General features: G+C 44.3%; 1 protein-coding gene across 1 annotated transcript; it reads right to left on the reverse strand.

The window, feature by feature from the left end:
- Positions 1 to 1774: 1774 nt before the first annotated feature.
- Positions 1775 to 17094, reverse strand: EEF1AKMT4 (EEF1A lysine methyltransferase 4). The gene is made up of 3 exons (XM_069974551.1): positions 16912 to 17094; positions 15458 to 15741; positions 1775 to 2798 (listed from the first exon to the last, which is right to left on the reverse strand). Exons 1-3 carry the CDS (start codon positions 17066 to 17068, stop codon positions 2511 to 2513), a joined length of 729 nt encoding a protein of 242 aa, XP_069830652.1. The 5' UTR covers positions 17069 to 17094; the 3' UTR covers positions 1775 to 2510.
- Between the last annotated feature and the right edge of the window lie 30 nt (positions 17095 to 17124).

A 17124-nucleotide genomic window follows, 5' to 3' on the forward strand; every position in this document is an offset into this window, starting at 1 on the left:
AATGAGGACATATGTGGGCTAAAAAATGCAGCACTCTCTGGCTGAGGAGAGAGGGGTTAATGCTATGGAGAGATTACCTACACAGTCCTGTCCCCTGATGCAAGCCCCAGCCTGAAGTGGATCTGCTATGATTTGGAAGGTGAGGAAGACTTCCTGGGTCAGAGTACAGTGCTGTAGACCCCGCTATGCAGACCATGCCCCTCCCCCCACTCCCTTCCCACCCAGTGCAGGAAGCTCTTAAACCAAGCAATGCTCTTAAACCAAGTCACAATTTTGAAAAACTGTGAGCTCTTCTTGCAAAACGCTCTCAATCCAAGTTACTCTTAAACCAAGGTACCACTGTACATCACTAGTTATCACTAATGATCAATTGTTTTGCCGGGTTTTTGCACGATAATCGCTCCATGTAATAGTGCACTTGTGCACAAGAATTTGTTCTCAGAGCAGTGATTGTTAAACATAATACCCCTTAAAGGAGTACTCCAGAGGAAAAAAAGGTTTCTAAATTAACTGGTGTCAGAAAGTTATATTGATTTGTAAATTAGTACTATTTAAAAATCTCAAGTCTTCCCATACTTATCAGCTGCTGCATGTCCTGCCAGAATTGGTGTATTCTTTCCAGTCTGACACAGTGCTCTCTGCTGCCCCCTCTGTCCATGTCTCTCCTGCTTTGGAATGTTTCTGACGAACACAGAGGTGGCAGCAGAGAGTGCAGTGTTGGAATGGAAAAAAATACACCACTTCCTCAGGACATACAGCAGCTGATAAGTACTTAACACTTTAGATTTCTTTAAAATAGAAGTTAAGCCAGAGTGGCTGGGATTAGATTGGCATCTGTTCTCCAGTTGTAATGTATTGCCATGTTGTACAAAATATATTTGTAGCTGACAAGCTGAAGGTGAGTTACAGGCTGTCACATCCACACACTTAGCTGTTAGGGCCTGTTCACTGTTCTGCAAAAAACGGGCAGAGATTCCGAGTTGACTCTGCTTGGAATCCTGTCTACCTCACTGTCTCAATGTTATGTATAGGGCACCTTGCCACTTCATCAATATCAGACATGTATTATCTACATGCAGATAGACCTTCCTCCTCTGCACCGCTCCAGCACTGTTAGTCGGCGTAATCTTCGACCAGAAGCACTGCCCCATTGATAATCATTAGGAGGGGGGGCTGGATGTCACGGTGGGGACGGGGCAGTGCTCCTAACAGGACTCCCAGTACAAGATTATGCTGACTAACAGTGCGGGACCAGCACCGAGGATGAAGCTAGGAGACATAGCTTTCTCCTCAGCGTACCAGGCGCTATACAGGGTTATCAGCAGGTTACAGATTTGTGTAACCTGCTGATAGTTCCCCTTTAATGGTACCATTTTGGGGTAAATATATAGCGGGAGAATTATCAAACATGGTGTAAAGTGAAAGTGGCTCAGTTGCCCCTAGCAACCAATCAGATTCCACCTTTCATTTTCCAAAGAGTCTGTGAGGAATGAAAGGTGGAATCTGATTGGTTGCTAGGGGCAACTGAGACAGTTTCACTTTACACCATTTTTGAGAAATCTCCTCCATAGTCTTTATTACTTTTTGGTAAGGTGGAGAAAAAAAATTTAGCAATTCTGCCTTTTTTTTTCCCTACAGCCTTTACCATGTGGTACGATTGTGTGATCATGAGGAAACACCTGAAAAGTTCTGAAGAGAAGTCTCAGTCCACAGTAAGAACCGTAAGAGGATTTTAAAATAAAGACAGAAAATGAATAAAAGACACACATCCAAATACATTTTAAAATATGTTTATTAAAAGACATAAAAAAACATAGGTCATCTTCTAAAAAACACATTCCCTTTTGTTGGCAGGGCTTAAAAAACTGAGATTGACTAATGTGACTCCCTGCTAGGCTCTCTCAGGTTCCCAACAGTGGTGGCCGGGCTGGTGATTCACTCCCTCACTGCTCTTACAGAAGGGGTGGTCGAGTATCTCGGAGCATGTATTCGTGAAGACTGGCTTCCCTTCCCTGACCACCTTTTCTGCAGTAATCTACCTTCACACTGACAGCTCCCAGCCCGTCGAGCCATCAGGATGGGACCTGGAATAGCAGAGCTGAACAGAACAGCAAAGTGCAGAGCAGAGGAGCTTCAAGTCCACCCTCAACACGAAGTGAAAGCAGGCCAGGAGCATCAAGAGGGGTAAGTTTGTCAGCTGATAATTCCCCTTTAAGGGTGACAGGTTCCCTTTAAGGGAGAGACCAGAATGTGCTACACAGTGGGAAGGGCCAGAATGGCAATGGTGGAGAATTGGGTCAGATGAAGCCACTTTAACAACTACAAAGTGACTATTGTTTTGGCTGTCAAGGCATGATGGGAGTTGTAGTTTTGCAACAGCTGGAGGGACAAGGCTTCTGGATTGGAGGCACAATGAAGAAACAGAACACCGAAAGGCTATGGTTTCTGTTAGAATATACAAACCATTCCCTTCCCATATTCCAGGCCCAGCGACTGGTATTATTCTTCCTTCATAGATGGATGTTATTAAGGAAATCTTCGCCGTCGCATTCTAGAAAAGTCGGCGTTTGCGTCAGGTCCACATGCGACTTATAAAGACTCTGTCCCCGCGCAAGATCCAAAGACGTCAGCTGTCCCCCTTTGTGCATGGTATAGAAGTAATAATGGAAGTCTGTGCCGTAGGAGTCACATGATACGGACCAGCCATACTTCGGCTGTGCGTAGTGACGGCCTCGGAAATGGGGCGGGGAGAAGGTGATTGACATGAAGCATCCGCTCGGGGCGAGGACTCGACTAACCTGTAGAACAAACGCAGATTGGACATGTTAGAAGCCAGGACACTACACCAAAAGCAATAGCAACAATACAAGGGCAAGGGGCAACAGCAACTAGCAAGCAGATATGTCACACTGTAGTCAGAGTTTATGTATAGCAGGGTCGGGGAACCTTCGGCTCTCCAGCTGTTGCAAAACTACAACTCCCATCATGCCTGGACAGCCTTCGGCTGTCCAGGCATGATGGGAGTTGTAGTTTTGCAACAGCTAGAGGGTCGAAGGTTCCCCATCCCTGGTCTATAGAAAGGAAAACATGACACAAAGTCCTCATAAGAGATGGAAATGAGTAGCGTTATAAAACTATAGGCAGGATAGACAATAAAGAACTAGAAAGGTAAGCCGCAGCGAGGACAGACGACCGATCAGTCCGGGGATTAGGAATGTGGAATCCGGTAGCTCATAAACTCTTCTTACACGGAGGCAGAGAGAAGCATGCGTCTGCCCAACTAAAAAGATGCCTGGAGGCAACTTTGTTTCCATGACGACCTAACCAGACAACACTCGATACTGCCTCACGTCTCCATGGAAACTAACAGGGCCACAGATTTGTTTAGCATCCAGGACTCCACCTTTGATCAAATTAAATAGGTTAGAGGTCACCGGTAATGTCTACGGAAGGTCATTGAGGGTTTATCGGGAAAACTACGTACGCCATTTGCTTTCGCATCTTCCATGCCCACCGTATTTCGGTTTTGATAGTGTATAATATATGTAGGCTACAAAAAAAATAATAAAAAATTCACGCATTGGGGGGAAGAAAAACTGCTGCGGATGCTGAGAAAATGTCGTGGTTTTTCACTCGCTGCAATAAAATCCATGCGGATTTTGGATGACTTTTTGCTAAAAAAAAAAAACTTGCTAGATCGCAAAGGGTAAAATTTCCCGGGCTCCTTAAAGTGTCACTGTCGTTTCATTTTTTTTTTTTTTGCAGAAATCAATAGTAAAGGCGATTTTAAAAAAACTTTGTAATTGGGTTTATTAGGCAAATATGCCATTATCTGCATTCAAAAAGACTTTCCTCAGGTCCCCCCCCCCCTTCTCTCATTCATTGCTCATTATTAGGAAATCTCGACTCTATTACATCAGTTGAGCCCTGTGTAACCTATGGAGAGGGGAGGGGGGAGATTAGTCTGCAGCAGAGAACAAAGGATTACACAGTGGGAGCTGTGTGAAAGCCGTTTTCAGAGGTCAGAGAGGTCAGTGCTGACTGTCAGAGGAGATAGCCCGCTGATGTAGCTGTAAATTAATTTTGTTGTCCTGTTTTGGTGCCTCATCTCCCTCCAACCCTCCCCTCTCCATAGAGAACCATGAAGACAGGAGGGAGAGCTTCAAACTGCTTTTTCATGATAAAAATGCATTTTTCGGCTAATAAACCCAATTACAAAGTTTCCTAAAATGGCCTGTACTATTGATTCGGTGCACAGTTAATTAACGTCGCTATAGCGTAGGCCTGATGCTGCAGCGACGCTAGTTAAAGCGGTTGTTTACCAAAAATGTTTTCTCTCAAATCAACTGGTGCTGTATTTGTAAGTTACTTCTAATAAAAATGTTCAATTCTTCCAATACTTATGAGCTACTGTATGTCCTGCAGGAGAAGTCTGGAGGGTAGGAGAAGTTTTCTATGGGGGATTTGTTAATCTGGACAGTTCATGACATTGAGAAAGGTGGCAACAGAGAGCACTGTGTCAGACTGGAGGAAATACATAACTTCATTCAGGACATACAGCAGCTGATAAGTACTGAAAGGCTTGATATTTTGAGTACATTACAAATCCAGACGTCTTAGGGGCGATCTGATCACAATGTACAAATATATGAATGGACAGTACAGAGATCTTTGTAGTGGTCTTTTTACTCCTAGGTCTGTAACAATGACAAGGGGGCATCCTCTACGTCTAGAGGAAAGAAGATTTCATCATCAGCATCGACGCGGGTTCTTTACTGTACGAGCGGTAAGACTGTGGAACTCTCTGCCACATGATGTTGTCATGGCTGATTCATTAAATAAGTTCAAGGGAGGCCTGGATGCTTTTCTTGAAAAATATAATATTACAAGTTATGGGCATTAGATTTCTGGTGATACGTTGATCCGGGGATTGTTCTGGTTGCCATTGCAGTCGGGGGAGGGGGGGGAGTTTCTCCCTGTGGTGGGGCGTTTGTCTTCTGCCCCATAGGGGTTTTTCGCCTTCCTGGATCAACACAGTAGGATTTTCCTAGGTTGAACCTGATGGACTCTTGTCTTCTTTCAACCCTATTTACTATGTTACTATGTTACTATGTTACTATGTTAATCTATAGCACCAGTTGATTTTAAAGAAAAATTTTTGGTGAACAACCCCTTTAACATGCAGAGGATGACACGAGCACAGAAGCAGAGCTGTGCCATCCGCAGTGAAGTCCCAGCTGTCAATGATAGCCGGACACAACTGCCGAGGGCCCAAGCCATGCTTCAATTCCAGCATTTAACCCTATAGATGCGACCACAGCATCTATAGGGAAACAGAGGTAGAAATCTCCCTCTGTTCACTGTAAGTGCTCTGCAAAGAGTCCCCATGGTAGCCATCGACACCAGATGCCTCACTGACCCCTCCAATGTCCTGGTACAGAAGCCACTCAGCAGGGGAGGTTGTTATAACCTGAGTCAGCACGGCACATGGGCTGGATCGTTAAGCACCTGTGCAATGTTCAGACAGGAGAAAATGTTCCAGTGGCATTCCTAATGATGAAGAGGGGTGGTGCAATGTTAGGGCACAGATACTCCTGTTGGGCACGGGGCTGCAAGTTTAAAAGTTGTTTTTCAGGACCTTAGCAGCATCACCTGCTGAACGGACCCCAGGAAAGATCTTGGATTAAAAGCAGCTATCCCAAGGTACAAGCGGTTGGGGGGGGGGGGTCAGATTGTGGGTACAGAGTCGCTTAGGTATCAATGATCCATAGTCATGAAAGGGTTAAAATACAAAATTTCCTCCTTCTCCAGCTGTCAGCAATGGCACTTGTTTATGACCTGCTACAAGAGGGAAGATTTTATTTTATCTGGTTGCCATAGAAGCATCTACCATTGTATACTGCTCTGCCCCAGTTCTGAAACAAACAAACAAAAAATCTATTAGTTTTTAGGGTCCTAGTTCTGTACTTCATGGCTGTAGTTCCCGATACTACAAGTCGCAGGATGCATTGCTTTTCCTCGACAATTCATCACAGTCCTCCCACCCTGCCTACTCCCCTCCCCCAGCACTCTATCTATCTATCAGGGAGATTGTGATGTGGGTCGGAGGGGCTGGTCAGAGACTTTATCATCACTTAGTGGGAGAGCTGCAGAAAACACACACAGACACGCTGTCAGTACAGAAGCGCAAAGAGGCCTCAGTCACACGTCAGTATTTGACGATCAGCAAATACAGATTTCTTTGCAACCCATCAACTTATATGGTGCTATTCATACATCCTGTAAGCCTGCAGATCTGCAATCCACAATGCAAAAAAAATTGCGGATCTGCATTTCCTGACATCACCAATCACTTTTTTGCTGTTGTTGTTTTAAGAACTACACCTTTAGGCTATGTCCACACTACGTAAGATCTGCAGAAATCACGACTGTTGTTACAACGGCCGTGATTTCTGCGGTACTTACGTAGTGCTGCAGGCTGAGAAAATCTTGGCCGGAGTGTATACACGTAGTATACACTCTGGCCAGGATCCCGTAGAAAACTGACATGACGCGCTCGCATCAAAACTCAGCGGCGCTAAAAATCATCACGGAATGGCCGGTCTCGTACTATGTGTCACCGGATGCGCAAAATACGGAGCACAATACAGATGCACTATGGATGATCTTTTTTGCGGATTGCAGATCATGAATTTCATCCTTGAAAATATACTAACATGTGAATGTGGCCGTACACAGTTATAGTGTAATGAATAGCGATGCCGGGAGGTCCGGTCCACTGAATACTGTCTATGCACAGACAGTATTTTGCCACCGTGTGAATAGCCCCCAACAGTGTCAGCAGCCATGAATCTGAACTGCAGCCGACAGATTAGCTTTATGAAAATTACAAATCTATTAGTAAAGGGATTGTTGTATTTTTTATATTATACCGCGTTCACTTTAAGCATTTTCCTGCACGGGCTTCTATGCATGGTCTAGTGTGTACTGTGGAATACGTTGGTGTTTTTTGGTGCAGATATTTTTATCAGACTACGACATATGGAGCAGTCAGCTGTAAGCATGTGCTCAAGCCTTAGAGAGCATCTGCCCACTAGTTGAAGGTTTTCTTCATGTTGGAGTATTTTCATTTCCAAAGTGTTGTCCGCTTTAATAACTGTTAATAAAGCTAAGTGACAACCAACATGGTCACCAACACAGCTGTGACAAGGGTTGTCATCCAGCTGGTCCTGAATGCTTGTTGTACTTGATACAGAAGGAGTCTGATTGAAGGGAAGCTAACAGCGGGTTCACACAGGCTCTTATGTAGCTATACAGCTAATTATGCAGACTGGTCTGTTTCAAAGGTCTCTTAAAGGGAAGGTGTCACCTAAATTTTCCTTTACTGATTAGAATTGGATACTTAAACTTGTTCTTTTATTCCAATATGTTTCTATTTTCTGATTGTAATTTGTTTTCACATTGTTATGGAGACTGCCATCTTGCCTGAGCAGTTTTTAAAAGCATTTAGCGACATGCTTTAAAGCAAGACTCATGGACATAGAGGACAATAGACAGACTCTGTCCCCTTCAGATGAATGTAAAACATCTCTTTCATTCCTTTGAAGAGGTCATTCCACAGGGAGCTGCTATTGTCTCCTCTTTCTACTGGTGTCACATGTCGCCGCAATGCTGTACAGATCACTTTACAGCAGCCTCCTCTTATCACTACAGATAGAACAGGAAGTCTCAGCTTAGTTTTAGCCCCAGTGGTGAGAATAAAAACTGCAAGATATCAGGATTATTTTATAATATAGATCAAAAAATTAAAAATTTGAAAAAAGGTCACCAAAATTTCTTTAAAAATATGTTTAACATAAAAACATTATTTATACATTAAAGTGTCACTGTTTAAATTTTTTTTTTGCAGAAATCAATCGTACAGGCGATTTTAAGAAACTTTGTAATTGGCTTTATTAGCCGAAAAATGCATTTTTATCATGAAAAAGCAGTTTGAAGCTCCCCCCTGTCTTCATTGTTCTCTATGCAGAGGGGTGGAGGGAGATGAGACACCAAAACAGTTCAACAAAGAGTTATTTTACAGCTACATCACCGGGCTATCTCCTCTGACAGTCAGCACTGACCTCTCTGACCTCTGAATACCGCTTTTATACAGCTCCCGCTGTGTAATCCTTTGTTCTCTACTGGCGACTAATCTCCCTCCTCCCCTCTCCATAGGTTACACAGGGCCTGACTGATGTAAAAGTCGAGATTTCCTGATAATGAGCAGTGAATGAGAGGGAGGAGGGGGGGGGGCAGGGGAAAGTCTTTTTGAATGCAGATAATGGCATATTTGCCTAATAAACCCAATTACAAAGTTTCTTAAAATCGCCTGGACTATTGATTTCGGGAAAAAAAAAAAAATTATATATATTTATTTTTTGCAGAAACCAATAGTACAGGCGATTTTGATGCATATGACAGTGACAAGTCATTCCATTTATTGGTTTTTGGTCGGCTTTCATTTTGCAAGCCACATGTAGCTGAGCCATAGATGTAGCCTGCTGCTTAGCGGATAAAATCATCTTCTCCTCAGCAGTCTGACCCTGAACCCTGGCAATTTACCTATAGGAGTCGTGTACAGTGAACCAGCACTAGATGTTTGCTCTGTAACATGGCATGTTATTATACTGGGGGTAATGCTTTACCCATTGTCCATTTGCGTTGAGCCTGTACTGACTGTGGCCTTCGTTGTTAGAGTAGGACCCAGCACAATCCATGGCTATATATACAAGCTGTAATATCTGACAAGTGTAACTGTCATTTAAATGTACAAAACACTACATCCTGCAAACTTCTCTTACCAAGATCCCAGATAAGCAGTGACCTTCTGATGTGTGAATCCAGCGGTTTATGTGCCCAGACAGTCCCCAAACTGCAGGGCTGCTTCTCTCCCCTTTGGCCCCTCCATAGGTTATAATGGACTCATCTTTACTTTGCTCCTCTATAATGAAGACTGCTTTGCTATTACTATTTAGCTTTATTTAATTTTAGTTTATTTAGCTACTTTCACATGGCCGCTCAATCAGATGTCTGTGTATATAGATGTATGTATATCCATCTCCAACTTTTATGGCCTGACTGTCCGATAGATGTGGATTCGGGTACCTAATGCCATTGCCCGTAACTTGCTCCCACGGGTTTCCAGTTTTTCTCCTTTACATATCCAGTTACATGTGACATAGATACATACAAATATACAGATCCCCAGAACTGCGCAGCCAAGGTAACAGCCTCCATTTGTATTAAATCGAAGCATAAAGAAAAGTGGCTTATATAATGTTCCATTCAAAATGCCATTTTGTTCTAGAACGTAACAATGTTCAAAGAAAGACGACACTATTCACAAATATTGTAAGAAAATCACCTGTGCCACTAAACTCTGCCGTCCTTCAGGCTGCATGCAGGAAAAACAGAAACAAAAGCATTTGTAATGCAGTCAACAATGCACGTCGAATAATCGACCCATATTACTTGCCATGGCCCTGAAGCTATGTTATGTAGTTTTGCCATAAAGAGAGAAAGAGGTGGGGGGGGGGGGGGGGGAGAAAAAAAAACCCTTAACAGCAATCATACAAAACAGGTAAGGAGGTATAACTTCACAACACGTGACAAGTAATAGAATTGTGGAACAAACACAGCACCACCTAGTGTACAGCATAGAGAATTACAGCCAAACACGTGTACCCAGCAAACAAAGGAGACAGTGTACTGCGTGTATGAACGGGAGCAAAAAACGGTTAAATATCTGACAGCACTAAGGCTATAGTTATTAGCGAAAGACTTTTTTTTTTTAGTGTGCTGTGGAAGCTTACTGCAATGAATAGATGAGCTGTTGCATTGAATACGATTTTTTTTTTATTAATCCCCATCAAACAATGCAAATCAAACTGTTTGTTTAGAGAACGCTGTATTCTTATTTTAAAATATACCTGTTAGAGATGAGCGAGCACTAAAATACTTGAGTGGAGCATTTTCCAATGCTCAAGCCCCACTGAAAGCAATGGGAGAGTTTTTAACCCCTTCCCTCCCAGTGTAATTTTTGTTTTTGAGGTTTAAATTGTTTCTCCTCGTGTTTTAAAGGCCATAGTGCTTGCATTTTTTCACCTACAGACCCACACAAGCCCTTATTATTTGCGCCACTAATAGTACTTTGCAAATACAGACTTAATTTTTGCATAAAATATGCTGCAAAACCAAAAAAAAAATGTATATCCACAGAGAAATTGAACATAAAACACAATTTTTTATTTTTTTTTGGGGGGGGGGTTACGCCATTGGCCCTATGGTAAAACTGACATGTTATATATGTTCCTCAAGTCAGTACAATTGCGACGGTATGTAACTTGCATAACTTTTATCTTGTTTGATGGCTTTTAAAAAATCTAATACATTATTTGCGCAATGATCTGATCGGTACTTTACTTACGTATATTCGACTTTTTGATCACAATTATTCTGGCTTTGACGCGACCAAAAATGCGCAATTTTGCACTTTGGAATTTTTTTGCACTTACACTGTTTACCATGCGAGATCAGGAATGTGATTTAATAGATTGGCGATTATGCACGTGACGATACAAAATCTGTTAAGTTTAATTTATTTAATTTTATTTATAAAATGGGAAAAGGGGGGCGATTCTGACTTATTAGGGGAGGGGATTTTTTTATTATTAAAAACACTTTTTTTCCCCACTAACATTAATTAGAAGCCCTCTGGGGACTTCTATATACACAGCACTGATCTCCCATTGAGATCAATGTTGTGTATATAATACAGCACTGATCCATCAGATCATTGCTCTATTATACTGGTCTGCAGCAGACCAGATAAACAGAATGCCGAGCCGGGATCAGCTTCATTCCGATGCTGAGCCCCGACCCAGCCAATGTAATGGATCTCCCTCCGCGATGTGATCCGCCACTAGACATCAGGGATGAGGGGCACCAAAGGACATTTAAATACACTGCTGCAGCTGGGACACTGGGACACTGCTGCAGCCACTGTTTGGCCAAGTGTTAGTGAAAACAGATGAAGACCGAAGCGGTAGGTATACTTTCCCTGCTAACACCCCCCCCACACCCCCATGAGGTTTCAACAAGCTTTTTTGTAGCGAGCACCCTAGCAGCATGTAGTACTCGCTCAAATATCGAGCCCATTTAAATGGCCCGATACTAATGGCAAATACTAGACTTGATAGAGCATGTTCGCTCATCTCTAATACATGTCATAAAAAAAACCCTTAGGGTGCCTTCACACCTACCGGATTCACAGCGGATCTCACTTCTGCGAATTTGGAGCGAGATCCACTGCGGATCCGGTACCATTCACCCTAATGATAGCACATACCCGCAGCGGGATTGACATCCCGCTGTGAGTATGAGCTTTAACCCCCTAATGCCCGCAGCCCAGCCGCATCCCCGCCTCCTGCAGCTCCACCGCTGCCCCCATCAGCCCCAGCGCCTGCATCCCCAATCGCCGCCCACACGCATCCTCGATCAACGCCCGCATCCCCCATCATCTCTGCAGCCCGTCCGCATTCCCGATCATCCCCGCAGCCGGCACGCATCCCCGATCGCCGCCCGCAGCCCCCCCGCATCATCTCCGCAGCCCGCCGCCGAGAGCATACATTACCTGCTCCTCGGCGCAGCTGCTGGGATGCGTGATGGCTGCAGGGATGATGGGGATGCGGGCGGCGATCGGGAATGCGTGATGGCTGCAGGGATGATGGGGGATGCGGGCGGCGATCGGGGATGCAGGCGCCGGGGCTGATGGGGGCAGTGGTGGAGCTGCAGGAGGTGGGGATGCAGCGGGGCTGCGGCCATCAGGGGGTTAAAGCTCATACTCACAGCGGGATGTCAATCCCGCTGCGGGTATGTGCTATCATTAGGGTGAATGGTACCGGATCCGCAGTGGATCTCACTCCTAATTCGCAGAAGTGAGATCCGCTGTGGATCCGGTAGGTGTGAAGGCACCCTTAAAGTTTTTGTTGTTTATGCTCACACAATGTATTGTTTGCTACGGCCGTGGAAATAATTGACATGTCAATCATTTCCGGCCATGGTCCACTGAAATTATGCAAATTTCGGTGCACCAACGGCCATTGTTTTACACTCACAATTTGTGAACATAATCTAAAAGTTGAATCGCTCAGAATCTGAGTGTTCAGATTGCGACTGATGAGAACGAGTGGGGAAAAACGTGTTCTGCGGGGCTCCTTTCTCCCTGCTCTGTGTCTATGTGAGCAAGATGGCCCCATAGATTTTATGAGGCCGTCTCGGTCATGTTACAGAGCCAGGAGAAAATGTGTTGAGTAGTGATGAGCGAATAGTGAAATATTCGAATATTCGATCGAATATTCGATCCCATTAACCCCTTAAGGTCAAAGCCTATTTTCGTTTTTGCGCTTTTGCTTATTCCATTTTAAGTTTAAAAGTCCATAGCGCTTGCATTTTTTCACCTAGAGACGTATATGAGCGCTTATTTTTTGCGAAACCAATTGTACTTTGCAATGACAGGCATTATTTTTCCATAACATATGCTGCGAAACCGGAAAAAAATCATTTGCGCTGTCAAATTGAAAAAAGAAACGAATTTGTTTTGATTTCGGGGAGTTTTGCATTTACGCCGTCCGTCCTATGGTAAAACTGACTTGTTATGCATGTTCCTCAAGTCGTTACGATTACTATGATATATAACATGTATAACTTATATTGTATCGGATGGCCTGTAAAAAATTCAAACCATTGTTAACAAATATACGTTCCTTAAAATCGCTCCATTCCCAGGCTTATAGCGCTTTTATCCTTTGGTCTATGGGGCTGTGTGAGGTGTCAGTTTTTGCGCCATGATGTGTTCTTTCTATCGGTACCTTGATTGCGCATATACGACTTTTTGATCGTTTTTTATTAAATTTTTTCTGGATTTGATGCGACCAAAAATGAGCAATTTTGCACTTTGGAATTTTTTTTCGCTGACGCCGTTTACCGTGCGAGATCAGGAATGTGATTAATTAATAGTTCGGGCGATTACGCACGCGGCGATACTAAATATGTTTATTTATTTATTAATTTATATTTATAAAATGGGAAAAGGGGGGTGATTTGGACTTTTATTAGGGGAGGGGATTTTTTATTAATAAAAACACTTTTTTACTGTAACTAGAAGCCCCCCTGGGGGGCTTGTATATACACAGCACTGATCTCTCATAGAGATCAATGCTGTGTATATACACAGCAAAGATCGATTAGATCGGTCATAGATTACTATGGCCTGCTGCAGGCCATAGCAATCTATTGCCGAGCCGGGATCAGCGTCATTCCGACGCTGAGGCCCGGCACGGGCAGAAGAACGGATCTCCCCCCCGCGATCGCATCGCGGGGGGGAGATCCGTCCCACTAGACACCAGGGACGTGAGGTCTGAAGCCTCTAAGTGCAGCTGTCAGGTTTGACAGCTGCACTTAGAGGCTTAATTAGCCGGCGCGGCAACGGGACCCGCGCCGGCTAATAGAGGCACTGCCCGGCTGCACGTGTCAGCCGGGATCAGCGCCGTTAAGAGCGCGGTCCCGGCGGGACCCCGCTCTGAACACCCCGAGCGGCACCATGACGTATCAGATACGTCATGGGTCGCTAAGGGGTTAAAGTCTATGGGAACAAGTATTCGATTATTGAAAAACATCTATTCGACCACTTGGAGGTAAAAACCGGAAGCTGGGGGATTTGAACGCTTATCGAATATTCGCGAACTTTTCAATAATATTCGATAAATCGAATACCTTACTATTCGATCGAACAGTATTCGCTCATCACTAGTGTTGACTAGTGGCAAATTAATGGGGAAAAAATTAAAAGGCATAACCATGAACATGCATAGGATTAGTGTGAAATCTCAGGGACATTTCATTACGGAGTTCAATGGTGTGGGCCATTTTACATAGTGAGAACATAGGGGGAGATTTATCAAACATGGTGTAAAGTGAAACTGGCTCAGTTGCCCCTAGCAACCAATCAGATTCCACCTTTCATTCCTCACAGACTCTTTGAAAAATGAAAGGTAGAATCTGATTGGTTGCTAGGGGGAACTGAGCCAGTTTCACTTTACACCATGTTTGATAAATCTCCCCCACAGCCTTAATGTACCGCCGCATGTGGTGCATCAGAAAGGCCTTTGGTGGACAATCATGCAGATTATCGTTATAGCATTTGAATTTAAACGATAATCGTTACGTGTAAATGCAGGCAACCATCAAACAACCAACAAGAAATCAGTCGTTGTTTATTCGTTGCAGACACCAAAATCATTGTTAATTGTTTGCTGTAATTCCGCATTCATTCACTAATCATTCAGTGTAAGGGCCCTTTTACACGGAAAGATTATCTGCCAAAGATTTGAAGCCAAATCCAGAAACAGACTATAAACAGAGATCAGGTAATAAAGGAAAGCCTGAGATTTCTCCTCTTTTCAAATCCATTCCTGGTTTTGGCTTCAAATCTTTGGCAGATAATCTGTCAGATAATCTTTCTGTGTAAAAATGGACCCTTAGGGTCCTATTCCACACGCCGATAGGGGCCCGATCAACAATGTAAACAAGCGCCAATCTGCTAGATCGGCGCTCGTTTACTGGGCCTATTCCACGGCCAGATAATCGTTTAGCGAGGGCGGCAGAGACATTGTTACTGATGTCCTTGCAGACCTTGTTTAAACATCATACTTTACCAAACCATGTTGCAGGGCTTCTCCTGCGCTCCTTCCTTCTCCCAGCAGCTTCAGTGGTCCTGGCCAGTGATTGGCTGAGCAGTCAGCTCAGACAGGCCGCTCCGAAGCTGCTGCTGTGCATGGGACCAGGAGGAAGAAGGGGCACAGGAGAAAGCCTGGTAAACTATGATGTTTTTAAATCGGTCGGTCGGTGCCCAATGATTTTAGGCTTGCACCTAAATAAACGATCGGCCAATGACACGATCATCTGCTGATTGTTGTCTCTATTCCACGGAGTGATAATCGGCTGAATTGGGCCGATTCGGCAATTATCGCTCTGTGGAATAGGACCCATAGTCCAAGGGTCCATTTACACAGAAAGATTATCTAACAGATTATCTGCCAAAGATTTGAAGCCAAAGCCAGAAACAGACTATAAACAGGTAACAGGTCATAAAGAAAAAGCCTGAGATTCCTCCTCTTTTCAAATACATTCCTGGCTTTGGCTTCAAATCTTTGGCAGATGATCTGTCAGATAATCTTTCTGTGTAAATGGGCCCTTAGGGTCCTATAACCAACCATCAAAGACACGCTAGAGATTTTTCGATTGTTGCCTGCAATGACACAGGACGAATATGGTTTAAACTCAAACGATATAACGATAATCGTCCCGTGTAATAGGGCCCTTAGTTGAGAACATTACACTGACATAAATCTCTCACCTCACTTAGCACTTGGTCCACTATAGTAATGGTGTCCTGTGTGACTCTCCATGGATCTCTCTCATCCACCATCATTGCATCCAACGTTCCTTTCTCAATAACCAAGTCAAACGTTCCATCGGGGAACTGGAGGTGCCGGGCGTCCATGACCATCCAGCTCATGTCTGGTATGTTGGCATGTCTCTGCGCCATCTCCTGGATACATACCGGGGAGTAATCAATACTGACAAGGGGTCTCACCCCATCCTTGTGCAGCTCAGCGCTCAGTGAGCTTGTACCACATCCTATAGGGAGACAAGAGAACACAACTGCTGACTGATAGTGAGCACATTACTGGAGGCTTCAGGAACCAGATGGGTCCTTCCTAATAACATAATAAGAAGAGTATACGGTCAATAAACAACCCAAGAATGTTGGTTGCTAGATAGAGCGGCGCCGTACACGGTAAAAATGGACCACGGCACCGGCACCGATCTATCCGTTTCTATTTTCATGGTGCGTTCACACCTACAGGATCTGCAGCTGATTTTCTGCAGCAGATTTCATTTAAATAACTGAACACAGCATCAAATCTGCTGCAGATCCTGTAGGTGTGAACGCACCCTCAGACTGTAATTTTTTTTATTTTTTACTTTTCGCACATTGTTATTGTCGGCAGATCATCGCTCAGTGTAATAGAGACAACGATCAGCTGACCTCTCCCTGCAGCTTGCCGATCGGGGAAGCCGCGGAGCACAGGAGAGAAGACGGAGAGAGGTAAGCTATCAGGTGATTGGGCAAGGGCTGCACGGACATTGCTAACTTGCCGATTACCGGGCCGCCTACTAGGTCCAGTAAACGCGCACAGATCGGCGATCTTTTAGGCTGGGTTCAGACTGCGTTTTTGCAATCCGTTTAATGTATTCGTTTTTAATCGGTTACTTTTAACGGACAGAAAAACAGTCAACACTACTTTTGTGTCCATTAAAAAAAACGCATCCGTTTCAATCCTTTTTTTTTTTATAATGGAAAAACGGATCCAAACAGATGACACACAATTGCATCTGGGTTTTTTTTCCCATAAAACGTATACGCTAAACAGATAGGGAAAACGCAGTGATCAGTGATCAGGCCATAGTCGGCTCCATTTTACTGTGTTCACACTGCATTTTTGCAATGCATTTTTACAGGCGGTTTTTGCGTAAACCAGATGAAAAACGGGTGAAAAAAACTGATGCATTATGTGCATCCATTTTTCTATTGACTTCCATTAAATAAATAATATATATATATATATACACACACACACACACACACATCTCCCAAAAACGGATCAAAAACGCAGTGTGACCCCAGCTGACAGTATGTGGACCCCCGGTGCCCCCTCCCGTAGTATATAGATTACCCCCCATACAGATACACAGGGATTAGCAGGGGACCCTCCAGCTGTCATGTTAGTAAGGCAGAGCGGGTACCGAGCACGAGTCCTCCGGTTCCGGGTCGCCGCTCTCTCCCCACCAGGTGCGCGAAGTCTCGGTAAGCCCCGAACCACTCATGTCCTCCGGTGCGCAGCTGCCCCTCCTCCCGGTACCGGCTGTCCCAGTACGCCTGCTCCTTGTACCGGCCCGACATGTGCACCTTCCGCCGGCAACTCCACGCCGAATGATGTCGTCATAGGGGGCGGGGCC

Source organism: Dendropsophus ebraccatus, chromosome 6, assembly GCF_027789765.1.
Source record: "Dendropsophus ebraccatus isolate aDenEbr1 chromosome 6, aDenEbr1.pat, whole genome shotgun sequence".
Taxonomy (NCBI): Eukaryota; Metazoa; Chordata; class Amphibia; order Anura; family Hylidae; genus Dendropsophus; species Dendropsophus ebraccatus.

Bases quoted from the DNA above. Each gene is read 5' to 3' on its own strand.
- EEF1AKMT4 (XM_069974551.1), bottom strand. From the start codon at position 17,068: ATGTCGGGCCGGTACAAGGAGCAGGCGTACTGGGACAGCCGGTACCGG. The intron at 15,742-16,911 runs GTACCCGCTCTG...GTCTCCCTATAG, and splicing joins AACCGGAGGACTCGTGCTCG to GATGTGGTACAAGCTCACTG. The intron at 2,799-15,457 runs GTGAGAGATTTA...TTTGTTCTACAG, and splicing joins TGGACCAAGTGCTAAGTGAG to GTTAGTCGAGTCCTCGCCCC.